Here is a 16,091-nt window from a genome sequence, read left to right on the forward strand (position 1 = left end):
GTGTTTTTTTTAAATGATCCTGAGATTCAGAGCAGCTGAGGGATCAGGAGGGATGGCAGAGCCCAGAGCCCCTGTCCTGGGCTGTGCCACAGCATCCCTGGGGCAGTGTGTCCTGCTGGGGCTGCTGCAGCTCTCAGTGCCTGCTGCTTGCTGCAGGAAACAGGATTCCTGTTTCTGTGGGCTGGGGATTTGGTCAGCTTGCCCAGGAGAAAGGTGGCAGCACCTTGAGCCAGAGCTCCACCTTGGGAATGGCAGGGAGGAGGTTTGGCTGCTCTGTGTCATCATTTGTACTTTCAGCTGCTCTGATTTATTTGGCTGTAGCTGTGACATTGGATTTTCTTCTTCCCATGCTTTGATTTGAGATAATTGCAACCAATTATGTTGCTTGAGATATTTATATTTAAAAAATATTATGTAATTGGTTCCTGCTCTAGTGGAAGGTGTCCCTGCCCATCTCAAGAAGATGGAAGGAGGTGAGCTTTAAGGTCCCAACCCAAACCATTCCATGATTCTTTGATTGCAGTTGCCCAGGCAGGAGTTGCCCACCCTGGAGCATTCCAGCATCCCACAGCAGCAGCTTTGGGACAGCAGGAGCTGGTGAGGGATGCTCAGCTGGAATGAGCAGCACCACTGGCTCACCCAGGTTCCTTCCCCCTTTTCCTGGGCTGGGAGGCATTTATATAATTCTGCACAGTGATAAAAAATTAGGCCATGCTTTGTTCCTGCCTCAAGCTGAGCACTTGGGCAGGGATTGTTCCTACAGCCTCAATCAATGGGCAGGAAATAATGTCCTGGCAAAGTGCAGAGCCCATCCCTCTCTGTGCTCTGCCATCCCAGGCACTGCCCAGCTCAGGCTGGAGCTCAGGGAAAGGTTCTTCCCTCCCCCAGAGGTGCTGGCACTGCCCAGGCTCCCCAGGAATGGCCAGGGTGGGATTTTGGGGTGTCTGGGTGATCCTTGTGGGTCCTTCCCAACTCAGGAAGAATCACCCAGCTGTGGTTCTATGTAAAATCACCTGGCTGTGGTCTGGGATTGCACCTGAGCTGTTGGCAATGGCAGCTGAGCCAGCAGGGTTGGCTTGTGCTCCTGGGAGCTTTATAAAACATGAGACTTTGTTATGAATTGGCTGTTAAAGTCCATCCTGTTAGTGATCAGATCCCAGAGCTGTGGGGGAGAGGTTCTGCCTCTGCACAGCCTGCAGGCTGCTGGGCTGTGGTGGGAGAGCACAGCTTCTCACCTGGAGGGAGAGATGTGAGCCCCAGGGGCTCAGAGCAGCAGGAGCAGCCTCTGCCCCTCTGCCAGTGGGTGAGGAATGCTCTGTCCTGGCTCAGGACAGGGCCAGAGACAATATCCAAGGCCAGGGAATGTGCCCACACTGCTGGAGACCCTCTGTGTGCCCCAGCACAGGTGGAATACTTGAGACTTCTGTATCCAAAAATGGACTTTGAGGAGGTTTGGTTATTTTCTGTATTAGTAGAAAAGTGGCTTTGATTTTTTCACCAGGTCTTTTGGAGTTGTCCTGTGTTGTGAGCCTGTGGTGCCTCTGTGCACCTTCCTGGGATGGAGTCCTTGGAATCCTGCCTGTTCCTATTCCCCTTCCCCTACCAGCTGTTCTGGACACTTCCCTGATCCTGGCTGTGTTTTCTCTGCCCCTGTCCAGGCTCAGCAGCTCCCCAGCCTGTCTCAGACTCCTCAGCTGGCAGCTCCCCTTCCTTGGGTGCTCCCAGCTGGTTTCCTGAGCTCTGCTTGTCCTTGGTGGGCTCTTCCTCCCCTGGCTCCAGCAGCTGCTGCTCGTGTTTGTCACAAGGGACCAAGTGGTGACATTGGGGATGCTGTCCTGGTGCTTCATGAGCCACTTGGGCTTTGCTCTGTGCCCTGTTTCCCTTGGATTTTCTCCCATTTTTCTGTCCTTGGGCAGTGAGGCTGGTCCTGCTGTGGAGGGTCAGTGCTGTCCCTGAGCTGTGCCTCCTGTCCCATCACATCCATTCTGGGGGGGTCACCCTGAGTCCTGTGCTCTGCTCTGCTCCTGTTCCCACTCCAGCTTAATGATCCTGTCACATTTATCCAGATCCTTGCCTTTGTGTCACAGTAATCAAAGGGTGCTCTTGCTCTGCTTTCCTTGCTGTGGATTCAGTCTGAGCAGTGCCTGAACACCTCTCCCAGTACCCACAGCATTTCCAGGGCTTCTCTCAAGGAGCCAGGAATAGCAGCCAAACACCCACCTGCTGGGAACCACGGGTTTCCTTTTCCTCACAGCCCTGAGAGGGGATGTGCTGCTCCCCCATTACACCAGAGCCAGCCCTGAGCTCCGTGCCTGGATTGTTTGGAGGATGTTCTCACTCCCCCAGACCTGGCAGAGAAGCTGCAGCCAGGTTTGGCTGGTGCCCATCTGACATCCAGAAACAGAAGACTGAGGGAAGGGAGATACAGGAGCAGCTCCCTGCTCTGCTGCCTCAGTGGGTTTTGGGAGCACCTGGAAAGCTCTCAGCTAAACTTTGGAGCATAAGGATGGGCACAGCCCCTGCCCAGGACCTGCTTCTCTCTGTTTGTATTTGCTTTGGGTGCTGCTGCATCCTGGGGCTGATCACCTCCTTCCTGGGGGAGCAGTGGGGTGATCAGAAATGCTGTTCCCCCCACTGAGTGCCTTTGGGTTAGTTTCCTGGTTTTGAGTGTTCTGGAGTTGCAGGAACTTTGGCTGTAGCTGAGGTGCTGATCATGGAGTGTTCTGCCCTCTGAAGATGTGGTGGTTTTGGGTAAAGTGTCACAGTGATTTTGGTGTCTGTGACCCCTCCCTCAGGTGACACAGTTCACCCTGCCCCGAGCAGAGCTGGCAGAGCCCCCAGTGCAGGGTGGGTCCACCCCAGAGTGTGGGAAGGGCAGGTTTGCTGTGTGGCACCCCCTGTGCCACCCAACCCTGACCCAGATCTTGGTGACAGCCACAGGAGTGGCTGCTCAGGGCTCTGGTGCCACCCCCACCACACTGTGCTCCGGGGGGCTGTGGTGGCAGGAGGGGAGGTCCCTGATCCCTGATCCCTGATCCTGGTCCCTGGTCTGCTCCCTGGTTCCTGGTCCCTAGTCTCTGCTTCGTGATCCCTGGTCTCTTGTCCCTGATCTGGTTTCTGCTCCCTTCTCCCTTCTCTCTTCTCCCTTCCCCTGCTCCCTTGTCCCTTGTCCCTGCTCCCTTTTCCCTTTTCCCTGTCCCTGCTCCCTAGTCTCTGCTCCCTGCTCCCTTGTCCCTGTTTCCTGTCCCTGCTCCCTTGTCCCTGCTCCCTTGTCCCTGCTCCCTTGTCCCTCGTCCCTGCTCCCTTGCTCCCTTGTCCCTGTCCCTTGTCCCTGTCCCTGCTCCCTTGTCCCTGTTTCCTGTCCCTGCTCCCTTGTCCCTTGTCCCTGCTCCCTTGTCCCTGCTCCCTAGTCCCTGTCCCTGCTCCCTTGTCCCTTGTCCCTGCTCCCTTGTCCCTGTCCCTCGTCCCTGTCCCTTGTCCCTGTTTCCTGTCCCTGCTCCCTTGTTCCTGGTCCCTGTCCCCTGTCCCTGTCCCTGCTCCCTGCCCGTGGCGCTGTAGCCATGGAAACGCTGTTCTCTCCATCCCTCCCGGTGCAGATGACTCGGGTGACGAGGAGCCCGCCTCGCAGTCAGACAAGAGCGAGCTGCACGGCCCCCTGAAGACGCTGTCGAGTAAGCTGGAGGACCTGAGCACCTGCAACGAGCTGATCGCCAAGCACGGCGCGGCCCTGCAGCGCTCGCTCAGCGAGCTGGAGAACCTGCGCCTGCCGGCCGACAGCGGCGAGAAGATCAAGGCGGTGAACGAGCGCGCCACGCTCTTCCGGATCACCTCCAATGCTATGATCAACGTGAGTGCTCGTCCCCTCCTCCTCCTGTTCCTCCGTCCTTTCAATGCAATGATCAACGGGAGTGCTGCTTCCCCTGCCCCTCCCGTTCCTCTGTCCTCCTGCAATGCAATGATCAACGGGAGTGCTGCTTCCCCTGCCCCTCCTGTTCCTCTGTCCTCCTGCAATGCAATGATCAACGGGAGTGCTGCTTCCCCTGCCCCTGCTCCTGTTCCTCCGTCCTTTCAATGCAATGATCAACGGGAGTGCTGCTTCCCCTGCCCCTCCTGTTCCTCTGTCCTCCTGCAATGCAATGATCAACGGGAGTGCTGCTTCCCCTGCCCCTCCCGTTCCTCTGTCCTCCTGCAATGCAATGATCAACGGGAGTGCTGCTTCCCCTGCCCCTGCTCCTCCCCTTCCTCTGTCCTCCGGCCCTGCTGGCTCGGATCGTGTTACCGCGGGGATCGGCTCGGCACCCGGGGAGGGCGTGGGGAGCTGGGAAGGTGCACTGGACATGGCTATGGATGCACTGACACAGATCTGCTGCATCCCTGCAGAATGGCAGAGGTCGTTTTTGTAAAGCTGGGAAATGTGAGTGCTGGGGATGCTGAGGGGCTTTCTCCTGCTCTGTGGGGGGAATTCTGCCAGGCACAGCACTTCAGAGCCTGCTGCAGGTTGAGTCCCACATCCCACATCCCTCACATCCCCATTGCTTCTGTGAAGCTGCTGGTGTTCCACAGGGCTGTGGGATTTAACCCCCTCAGGGTCTCATGCTGGCTCTGCTCTCCCAGCTGGGCTCTTGGAGGTCAGGAAGTGGTGCCAGCACTGCTGCTGCTCCTGCCTGTACAGCTCCCAGTGCTGCTCCTGTTCTGTACAGCTCCCAGTGCTGCTCCTGCCTGTACAGCTCCCAGTGCTGCTCCTGCCCTGTACAGCTCCCAGTGCTGCTCCTGCCCTGTGCAGCTCCCAGTGCTGCTCCTGTCCTGTGCAGCTCCCAGTGCTGCTCCTGCCCTGTGCAGCTCCCAGTGCTGCTCCTGCCCTGTGCAGCTCCCAGTGCTGCTCCTGCCCTGTGCAGCTCCCAGTGCTGCTCCTTCTGTACAGCTCCCAGTGCTGCTCCTGTTCTGTACAGCTCCCAGTGCTACTCCTGCCTGTATAGATCACAGTGCTGCTCCTGTTCTGTACAGCTCCCAGTGCTGCTCCTGTCCTGTGCAGCTCCCAGTGCTGCTCCTGCCTGTACAGCTCCCAGTGCTGCTCCTGTCCTGTACAGCTCCCAGTGCTGCTCCTGTTCTGTACAGCTCCCAGTGCTGCTCCTGCCTGTACAGCTCCCAGTGCTGCTCCTGTCCTGTACAGCTCCCAGTGCTGCTCCTGCCCTGTACAGCTCCCAGTGCTGCTCCTGTCCTGTACAGCTCCCAGTGCTGCTCCTGCCCTGTGCAGCTCCCAGAGCTGCTCCTGTCCTGTACAGCTCCCAGTGCTGCTCCTGTCCTGTACAGCTCCCAGTGCTGCTCCTGCCCTGTGCAGCTCCCAGAGCTGCTCCTGTCCTGTACAGCTCCCAGTGCTGCTCCTGTCCTGTGCAGCTCCCAGTGCTGCTCCTGCCTGTACAGCTCCCAGTGCTGCTCCTGTCCTGTACAGCTCCCAGTGCTGCTCCTGTCCTGTGCAGCTCCCAGAGCTGCTCCTGTCCTGTACAGCTCCCAGTGCTGCTCCTGCCTGTACAGCTCCCAGTGCTACTCCTGCCTGTATAGATCACAGTGCTGCTCCTGTTCTGTACAGCTCCCAGTGCTGCTCCTGCCCTGTGCAGCTCCCAGTGCTGTTCCTGTCCTGTATAGATCACAGTGCTGCTCCTGTTCTGTACAGCTCCCAGTGCTGCTCCTGTTCTGTACAGCTCCCAGTGCTGCTCCTGTCCTGTACAGCTCCCAGTGCTGTTCCTGCCCTGTACAGCTCCCAGTTCTTTCCAGTTGTTTTTTGGAGACAGCTCATGTTTGGAGTGTGGCTGTGCCTCCATGGAAGTGAGACAGCCCTTCCTGAGAAGCCTGGTTTACTCCAGGGTGCTCTGAGAGAGAGCAAAACTGAATAAAATATTTAAAGGAAATTTAAAAAAAGCAAATCCCAGAGCTTCACTCTGCTGGAATAATGTATGAAGGCAGAGCTCAGGGAATTGTGAATGGAGCAGTGCTGTCACTGTGTTGTCCCAGCCCTGAGCAGAAGGAGGTTGGGTGGTGTTTGATTTGGGCTTTAAGAAATAACAATAATTCCCAGCAGGAGCTGCAGGGTCAGAGCCCCATGGTCGCAGCATCCTCCCCATTCCCACTCTGGGGATTCTGTTGCCATGGGGGAAGGGGCTCCCTGAGTCTCTCCTTTGTGTTTCAGAGCAGTTTGGGGATGCTTGTGCAGTGCTCTCCCCACTAAGGGTTGGTCTGAGTTTTGGGAACGGGGTTGGCAGAGTGGTGGGAGGTGCCAGCAGACCCTTGGTGCTGCCCAGGTTTGCTGTCAGGAGCCAGAACAGCAATGGGAGAGAATTGCCAGGGGAGGATTCTCCAGCAGCATTTTCCCTCTTTGGGAAAGGATGAGCAGAGCAGTATTTGCTGTGTCCAGCCCAGGGAGGAGGAGGAGGAGCAGGAGGAAGAGGAGGAGGTTGTGGTGATTGCCACGTGATAAAAGCTTGAGCAGGACTGGAGGGTGGGAAATTCCACAAAAACCATTGTGCTGGATAGAACAGCAGGAAACATGTCCTGTCCAAAATCCCAAGCAGGTAAGAGGGGCTGGGGGGTGACAGGGCAGTTCTCACGTGGATGCTGTGGGTCTGTGTCCAGCACAGATGGGTGGGCATCCTGAGGAGATGCCCCAGGGAAAGGCTGTGCCCTGGGGGCAGGACTGGGAGGAGCAGGGTGGGAGATGCCCCAGGGAAAGGCTGGAAGGAGCAGGGTGGGAGATGCCCCAGGGCAGGGCTGGAAGGAGCAGGGTGGGAGATGCCCCAGGGAAAGGCTGGAAGGAGCAGGGTGGAGATGCCCCAGGGCAGGGCTGGGAGGAGCAGGGTGGGAGATGTCCCAGGGAAAGGCTGGAAGGAGCAGGGTGGGAGATGCCCCAGGGAAAGGCTGGAAGGAGCAGGGTGGGAGATGCCCCAGGGAAAGGCTGGAAGGAGCAGGGTGGGAGATGCCCCAGGGCAGGGCTGGAAGGAGCAGGGTGGGAGATGCCCCAGGGAAAGGCTGGAAGGAGCAGGGTGGAGATGCCCCAGGGCAGGGCTGGGAGGAGCAGGGTGGGAGATGTCCCAGGGAAAGGCTGGAAGGAGCAGGGTGGGAGATGCCCCAGGGAAAGGCTGGAAGGAGCAGGGTGGGAGATGCCCCAGGGAAAGGCTGGAAGGAGCAGGGTGGGAGATGCACCAGGGAAAGGCTGGAAGGAGCAGGGTGGGGCAGCCTGGCAGCTCTGGAGGAGGTGATGGAGCTGTGGGCAGGGGGACAGTTTGAGGGGCTGGGTTAGAAAAGCAGGAGAGGGACAAGCAGTGTCCCAGGGACTGGTGGCTCCCAGCCACACTGTCACCTTTTCCAGCACGGATCCCTTTCTGTGCCTTGATTTCTCCTGTCAGATGGGCTGATGCCTTCTGGAGCCTCTTGTGGGGGGATGGGGAGAGCTCTGTGCAGTGCAAAGGTCCCAAAATCTTCAGTGTAGAACATGAAACGTTGCTCCAGGGAAGCACGTGGAGCTTCCTGCTAAAAACACACCGTGCTCCTGCCCACCTCCATCCCTGAGCACGTCTCCCATGGGAACACAGGGTGCTTTTGCCAGGCCAGGGGTTCCTTGCAGGAGAAATTAAAGTGTCCTTGCTCATTAAGTTTTTCCTGGAGAGATCCCAGCAGGCAGCACTGAGCTGGTGCTGGCACGTGGATGCTCCGTGTCCAGCTCTGCCCTGGCTGCAGCACCAAAAATCATGGATCTGCTGCAGGGGGCTGGATGTGGAGCTGTGAGGTTTGGTGCTGTGGCTGTGAGCAGAAGGGGTGGGTGCTCTGGGGAAGGATCAGGGAAGAAGGGATGAGTGCTTCAGGGAAGGGAGGAGTGCACGGGGAAGAAAGGATGGGTGCTCCACAGTGAAGGAATGGGTGCTGTAGGGAAGAGGGGATGGGTGTTCCAGTGAAGGAATGGGTGCTCTGGGGAAGGAATGGGTGCTCCAGGGAAGAAAGGATGGGTGCTCTAAGGAAGGAATGGGTCCTCCAGTAAAGGAATGGGTACTCCTGGGAAAAGGGAGTGGGTGCTCTGGGCAAGGTATGGATCCTCCAGTGCAGGAATGGGTGCTCCAGTGAAGGAATGGGTGCTCCGGTGCAGGAATGGGTGCTCTGGTGCAGGAATGGGTGCTCCAGGGCAGGAATGGGTGCTCCAGGAATGGGAAGGAATGGGTGCTCTAGTGCAGGAATGGGGGTTCCAGTGCAGGAAGGGGTGCTCCAGGGCAGGAGGGCTGGCAGCTCCGGCTGCAGTTCCTGTGCTGCCGCCTCTGATCCGATTATGTAAATGGCCCCGGAGCCGCAGGGAGCGCAGCGAGCGCAGGAAATAAATAAACAGAGATGGAAATGCGAGAGCTTTGCTGCCAAGGTGACCTTCCCCCTGTCGTCTGGCTGCTGCCACCCTGGCCCCGGTGCTCCTGTCCAGAGGCTGGGGGCATCCCCTGGGTGGGTGGTGCTGAGTGATGGGAGGGGTTGGGTGGGGCAGGGCAGGGTGTGCTGGGCTGGTGTGCCTCAGGTGAGGATTTCAGACCTGCTGGTGTGCCTCAGGTGAGGATTTCAGACCTGCTGGTGTCAGACTGGCTGGTTCAGTGCTTAAACTGGAGCCCAGAGCTCTCTGAGCCTGCTCCCTGCTGGGATCTCAGCAGGCAGAGTCCAGGAGCCTGGTGTCAGCAGGGCTGGGCAGCAGGCAGGAAAGTCAATCTGCCAGGGGGGAGGAGTGGGAGATGTGTAAAAATAAAAAGCAGCAAATGACCAGGATGAGAGGCCCCGAGGATCCAGAGCAGTGCAGACTCAGCCAGGAGTGGGGAAAGCTGTGTCTCATCATTGAGCAGGAGACAGCAGGCAGGAGGGATGTGTGGGTGCTCTGAGGAAGCCAGTTTGGGCGTTGGGAAGAGCTCACAGGGCTGTGGGTGCTGATGGAAATAGGTTTTTAATGGGAATGGGGATGCTGTGGCAGGGCTTTGTGCTTCCTCAAGGAAAGGGAGTGTGGAGAGCAGCAGGGCTTGGGCTTGCCTGTGCCATTCCTGGGCTGGTTTGTGTTCTCCCTGAGGTTTTGGAGGAGCAGGGGTGCAGGAAGGCTCTGCCAGGCCAGTGCAGCCCAGACAGGGGTGTGGTGTTGGGTGGGAGATGCTGCTCCATCAGGATTTGGTGAGAAGGGACCCCCTGGAGCAGGCAGTCCCAGGAGCAAAGGACTCACCTGTCCTTGAGAGGCACTGCTGGCCACCCCAGCCTGTGCTTTGAGGCAGGCTGATTTCCCACCCAGCTTCTCCTTTCCCATGGGAACGAGCCTGTCTGGAGCAGCAGCACTGGGACATCAGCACAGAGCACCCTCCCTCCTTCAGGCCTGCCAGGAGGGATTCTGAGAGTGGGAAACACGGAGCTGGAGCCAGAGTGGGGTGGACAACAGCATGTGCTGCCTCTCCTCCAGGAAAGGGCCCCCAGGCTGCCAGTTTAAGCCCCTCCAGGACACCCAGCAGCATCCCAGAGGCTGCATCCTCCAGTCCTGGCAGGATTTCTGTGCATCCCTCCAGGCTGTGCTCTGGCTCAGCTGCACTTTTGGGGTGGCCCTGTGCCATCTGCCCGTGGCTCAAGGAACCTCTGGCCTCTCCCTGCAGCCACTCTGGGCTCCTTGGGGACTGTAGTGGTGTCTGCCTGGTGGAGTTGGTTTGTCTGGAGCCCTTTGGGCTGTGCTGCAATGAGTGCCTGGGCACAGGGTGTGCTTCCCCAGAGCTGCTCCTCTGCCTGCAGCTTCCCTGTGGAGCACTGAGCCCCCCTGCCCCGTGGGGATGCTGCTGTGATTGATCCATACTCCCCAAGCTGTTTCCAGGTTACCTCAGTGATGCTGAGCACCTGCTCTGAGCAGCCTTTAGCCTGGTGTGTGTGCTCTGGGTTTATCCAGTGGTGGATGATGGATACACCCTGGGAGTGTCTGTGTCTGCTTGGGGAGCTGCTCAGAGCTGGGGGCACAGAGTGCCTGGGATCCCGTGCCTGGGGTGGTGCTGGTGGTCCCTGCTGAGCTGCTTCCCCTGAGGATGGACATGTGGTCTGTCCCTTGGGGTCCCCAAACCCATCGTGGCACTGGCAGAATGGAACTGACATCCTCCATCTGGGCAGCAGGGAGGGACCAGCTCACCCCAGCTCAGCCCTGTGCTCTCAGGGGTTAATTCCAGCCTGCAGTGACAAAACTCCCTCTTTAACCCCTGGATTTGCTCCTTCAGGGCAGGGGTTCCCTGTGGGAGCCCAGCAGACCCCCGGGGGCCAGGGCTGTGGGAGGGAGCTCTGTGTTAATTATCCCTGCTGTGCTAACGACTGCACTAATCAGCAAAGCATGTCACCGACCCAGAAAAGCCCGGAGTGGGATTAAATCCCTAACCCAGCCCTAATCCCCCGGAGCAGAGGGCTGCAGGGCTCGGGGTGTGCTGCTGCTCCTGCTGCAGAGGTGCCGTGCTGAGCAGAAATCACTGGTGGGTGCTTTGTTCTTACCGCGGGGGTGGGAGGGTGACAGTGACACCCTGGGGTCTGTCCCTGCCTCTGTGGGGCTGGGGGAGGGAACTGGGGAGATGGGGAGATGATGGGGAGATGATGGGGAGATGTGCAGCCTGGCCCCTGCTCTCGGAGCTGCTGTGCCTCTCCCAGAGCATCCTGTGCTGTTTTTAGATGTAGAGGTGTGAGGGTATCTCTGATCAGATCTGTTCAGACAGGCAGTGCCTTCCTCCCACTCCCTCCTCATCATCACTGCTCCCTGAGTGCTTCCAGCTGGATTTTATCAGGTGTGTGGGGTCTCAGCCCTCATGTGTGCCCGTGGGGCCTCTGTGCTGCTTGGGCTTTCAGGGGGTGCTCCTGCTCACCCTGCTGCAGGGGTTTGCACCTTTCTTCCCCCTCTTCTGTCTCCTCATCCTCCTCCTGTCCATGTGACCCCCAGGAGGTTTCAGACTGTCCCGGGCTCCCCTCAGAACCTCATGCAGGAATGGGGAGGATGAATCTGTCCCCAGCATCTGAGGGTGCCTCTTGCAGCTCTTCTGCTGGATGTTTCTGGCTGGGAGGGATGAGTTTTCCACTGAGGAGAGCTGGGAGTGTTTGTGCCGTGCTGCTGGGTCAGCAGGGCTGTGACAGTGGGCCCAGCACAGCCCTGCAGTGTCAGCAGGGCCTGGGGCTGAGCAGCTGCTCTGCTGAGCCCAGAGCCAGCCCAGCCCATCACCTGTGCCCAGGGATGCTCCTGGCAGCCCTCACCCTGCCTGGAGGCTGGGGCAGGCTGGGGCTGTGGGGAGGCACTCTCAGAGCATTGCTGGCTGGTCCCTGTGGGCCGTGGTTGCTCTTCCCTGGGCTGCTGCCCCGAGATGCTTCACTCCTGCTGAAGGAAAAGCAGTGGAATGGCAGCTCTGCTGTCCTGTGGATTTACCCTGGAAGAAGTTGTGGCACTGGGAGATGAGGGGGATGCTCCTCTCAGCATGGGGAGGTTTGCACAAGGCTGAGTGCCAGGGACAATCCAGGCAGCTCCTGCAGATCCCACGGGCAGTGCCAGCTGCTCCTGCTGCCGAGTGCTTGGACAGATGCTCCTCCAGCCTGGGAGCTGCTCCATCAGGGGATAGAGCCCCAGGAAATCTGTCATCCTGGGAGCCATCAGCAGGACAGAGCTCTCTGGGCACACCAGCACCAGGGCTCCCGGGGCCTGGAGTGCAGATTGGAGCTGCTCTCCTCCTGTGCACACCCTGGGAGGGTCCCCCACTGCTGGGCTGGGTTGGGGGCTTGGGCAAGCAACCAGAATGAAGGATGTGCAGCAGCCACCTGGAGGTACCTCCCTGCAGGGAAGGAGCCAGTGCTGGGAGCTTCCCTGGGAGGGGATTCTTGGCACAGGTGGCTGTGCAGGCAGGTGAGAGACTTTTCCTGGCTGGAGGAGAGCAGGGATGCCCTGCAGGGACACAGTTCTGGGCTGGCCACTCTGCAGCAGGAGTCCCAGCACAGTCTCAGCTCCCAGGATGTTTTCTATACTGGTTCCAGCATGTCCTTGGCACCCTCTGGCATGGCCAGTGGAGGCTGCTGGGTGTTGCTCACTGAGGTTTGGGGTGGAAGTGTCAGCACCCCCGAGTACCCAGCAAATTCCTTTGTGTTTTCCCACCAGAAACCAGACCCAGATCCTTGCTGTGGCACACTCCAGGCTGGCATTGCCTTGGTGTGTAACCCCTGGGCAGTGTTGGCTGGTTCCCCTTCCCAGAGCCACGCTGACCAGGTGCTGCTGGTTCTGTGATTCCTCCTCCTGGAGCCGTGTGGGGCTGGGATTAGAGCTCTTAGCACAGCCAGCCTGCTGGATTTGCCACTGTTTCCCACTAATCCCCTCTTTGCTGCACGGGGGGAATTCCAGGCACTGCCAGGGGTGCTGCAGGTGGGTCTGGGTGCTGTGCCAGCCCCAGTGCTTCAGGGTGAGCTCAGCCCTGAGAGGGTGGGTCTGCTTGGAACACTGGTGTGTCCGTGCCCTTTAGGCAGGTGGCCCAAAATAACATGGTAAGGTGGAAAAATTCCCAGATTCACAACCAGGAGGCAGGATCTGGCCCCACCACAGTGTGGGTGTCTCCATTGTGGACATCCCTATCCCAGATTTCTCAGTCTTGGGCATCTCCATCATGGCCATCTCTGACTCCCAGGGAATCCATGAACCCCAGAGAGAAGCAGGCACTGTTGGGGCACAAGGTCTGGGACTGTCAGGGATTTTGGGAGCACCTTGTTCAAGCACTGGGGGTCTGGCTGAGCTGCTGTCAGTGGCACTGAGGGTGGGCTGGAGCCTGCTCTGGTGTCTTCTCCTTTCCTGTTGGGTCACTAAGGATCTTCTCCATGTCTGTGCTTCTTTGTAGCACCCATGGATGCAGAGGGAATGGGATGATTTTTTTGTGTTGAACCATGTCACCTGGGTTTCTCAGGGTGTCAGAACCTGCTGAAGCTCAGCCCAGCTCTCCCCACCTGGGATGCTGGCTGAGGGTCACTCCAAGGATCTGGGACAGCCATTTTACAGGTTGTGTTGATGTGGCTTGGCCCTGGCCCCATCACTGTCGAGCAATGATCACACTCAGACCATGTCTTGCTGCCCATCTGACTGTGTGGGGGATGATTTGAGATTCAGGTTGGCTCTACCCTTATAATTCCCCTTTCCTTGCTGCTCAGAGTTTTTTTTTGGGGGGGAGGAAGGACAAGTTAACCCTTCCAGGGTGCAGTGGCAGGTTGTGACTGTGTCTCACTGCTCTGAACCCAAATGGCTTCAGCCCCATCCCTGGCAGTGTTGAAGGGCTCAGAGCACTGAGTGGGTCTCATTCCCATGGAGGGGGTGGAACGAGGCAGCTCCAGGGTCCCTCCCCAGCCAGCCCACGATGCTGTGACTGGTTTTGTGCTGTGCTCAGAGCCCTTCCCTCGGGGGCTGTTGTGCAGCAGCAGCCAGCTGTGTCCCAGGCTTTTGATGGCTCCAGGAAGGAAGGGAGCACTTATCTCCCAGGCAGGCACTCAAAGCAGAGCTCTGCCCCTGCTGAGTGCAGTGACAGCTCCTGCTCTGTGATTCAGGAAAAGGAGATGAGTGAACACATCTGCCTCATCTCCTCTCGTGTCACTCCTGAGCCATGAAGTGGTCCTTGTCCCGTCCTTGAGGAGCAGGAGGTGTTGGTCCCACGGCAGCAGGCACTTCCTGCTGGTTTTTTCCTGCCCAAAGGTTGGATTTGTGTGGCTGATCCCCTGGGACTGCAGGTGTGAGCATGTTCCCTCGGCATCCATCAGCGTTGTGCTGCAGACTGGGAATGCTCAGCTGTGCTGGGGCTGCCCCACAGGTGCTCACCCTGTGGCAGAAACTGTTCCCTGGGAGGTGCCCAGAGCAGCTGTGGCTGCCCCTGGATCCCTGGCAGTGCCCGAGGCCAGGCTGGACAGGGCTTGGAGCAGCCTGGGATGGTGGGAGGTGTCCCTGCCCATGGCTGGGAGATGAGGCAAAATGAGCTTTAAGGTCCCTTCCAGCCAAGGCATTCCATGATTAAGTCTGGCAGGCCTTGCTGTGATCATTTACCCTTTCAAGCTAATTAACCTCATCTCTTTGCTCCTTCCATCCGGTTTTGACTGCTCCACTGGGGCAGCAGAGATCCCGCGGGTGTGTGTCACCAGCACCTTGCAAGGACACGGGTGACCTCGGGTGATTGTTCCCGTTGCCTGAACAACCTGGGGGCTGTTAAGGACGTTCCCATTAGCCAGCAACAAGCTGTGAAATTGGGATATTTGCCGTGACAAACGTGTGAAAGGTGTTAAATACGCCCTTGGCAGCGGCAGCTGCTGGGCTCAGGGAGGGACCACAGAGATGATGGCACCAAGTTTTGCCTCCTGCTGCTGGGCAGGATCTCGATGGCACTTTGCCTCTTCTCCACGGCAATTTGCAGGAACCTCGGTGGTGTTTTTCCATCTCTTTTGGCCACCTTGGCCGTGCCTCCCTGTCGTGGCTGGGATTTACATCGGCCAGTGCTGGATTAGGACTGACCACAAGTTTTTCCAGCCATGGAGAGGAAGAGAACCCACCTCTGTCCCTCCTCCACATGGCTGCAGGTAACACTGGGCTTCCCTGAGGTCAGGGGCTGCACATGGAGGGAGCTTGCTTTGCTCTCTGGTCACTGGTGACCTGTGAGCCTGGCTGCTGCTCTCCAGCCCTGTCTGAACTGCAGAACTTCAGGATTTGATCCAGCTCTGGCCTTGGGGCAAAATCCAGCTCATGTTCTGTCTCTCCTGGCCCTCTGTGAGCAGGAGGCAGCAGTTTGGATGCTGTGAAGGATACACCCAGTCTCCTGATGGGATGAGAGGCACGTGGGCATGGGCACAGCATCCTCTGCCCTTCCCTCTTCTCCCCTCTCCAGAGGAGGGATCCTGGGACAGCCTTGAGCAGGGAGGTGCCTCCCAAGGCCTCCTCAGCCCTGCAGCTCACTGGGGGATCACTTCTCCTCTACTTCCAAGCTTCAGCCTGGGCTCTGTGCTCTCCTTTGGGTGTGTTTTACAATCCCACTGTCCTGTCCCTGTGCCAGCCTCCTGTGGATCTGTCTGAGTCCTGCTTACATCCCTGAGCAAGTTCAGCTGGAGCTAAATTTAGCCACCTCTCCATGAGGATTTTATAAGCTGGATTTCGAGGTATTGCTCCTGCTCAGTGGCTGGGATGGTTTGTACCTTGGGAGCACTAAAGTAAGGGATTAATGCTTGGAATGAGTGGTGAGCTGGGATATTCCTGTCTGAGCTCCTTGCCCCAGTGCCCTGCAGCCCTTGTTCCACACAGGGAAGAGTTTTGGCTCATTTGACAGAGATTGTGAGAAAACATCCCCTGATCCCTGTTTGGTGCTGCTCCCACCTCCAGTGAGCATCCCTGTGGAACCTGGCACTGTCTGGCTGTAGGGGGTGTAAACCCAAATTAATCAGTTTTATTTTCTTGGCTGCTGGTGGCAGCCATGGGGGCTGAGTTTGGCAGATCCCTCTTGCAGGATATCCTCCCCTCTCCACCCTTGACATCACAAGGAGCAAACATGATTGTTGTTTGGGTTGTCCTGGATCCTTTGATCTGGTTTGGATCAAGGTATTGTCTGAATTACAGAGGAAGAGGCTGCTGAGAGGAGCCCCTACAGCCTTTCAAAAACCAGGGAATAATCCCTGTACATACCCCAGCTCCTAAATCCACATGGACACCATTGTGGGATGCATTGCCCTGACCCCTGAGCTCTGTGGGCTCATGAGGATTATCCTGCTCCTCTGCCCAAAACCCCTCGTGCTCTGCAATGCTGACAACCATTCTTCATCACTTGGATTTTTTGATATGGCTGTAAATGAAGCCCAGTGGCGCAGATTTCCCTTTGGGATACAGCATGGAATCCTCCTTGAAGCTTTGGGATGGGACATTCCCAGGTGTTACCTGCTGTTTTACTTGCTGGAGCAAGTTCTCCTCCCAGCTCTCAGTCCTGCCTCTCTGTGGCTCCTCTGTAATTACTTCCTTTCCCCCTGATTCTCTGTTACACTTCCAGCCTTCCTTCCAGTGGTTAATTGCAGTGGGATAATTACAGGTGATCTTGTTTAAA

At 57.9% G+C, this 16,091-nt stretch overlaps 1 protein-coding gene across 4 annotated transcripts in view; it reads left to right on the forward strand.

The window, feature by feature from the left end:
- The window catches only part of OSBP2 (oxysterol binding protein 2), an 87,064-nt gene that overhangs the window by 50,538 nt on the left and 20,435 nt on the right, over nt 1–16,091 (forward strand). For all 4 annotated transcript variants that reach the window (XM_056504373.1, XM_056504375.1, XM_056504376.1 and 1 more), the window contains one exon: nt 3,597–3,847. In XM_056504373.1, the coding sequence (XP_056360348.1) occupies nt 3,597–3,847 (251 nt within the window). The remainder of the gene's footprint in view (nt 1–3,596; nt 3,848–16,091) is intronic.

This window comes from Oenanthe melanoleuca, chromosome 15, assembly GCF_029582105.1.
Source record: "Oenanthe melanoleuca isolate GR-GAL-2019-014 chromosome 15, OMel1.0, whole genome shotgun sequence".
NCBI classification, from domain to species: domain Eukaryota; kingdom Metazoa; phylum Chordata; class Aves; order Passeriformes; family Muscicapidae; genus Oenanthe; species Oenanthe melanoleuca.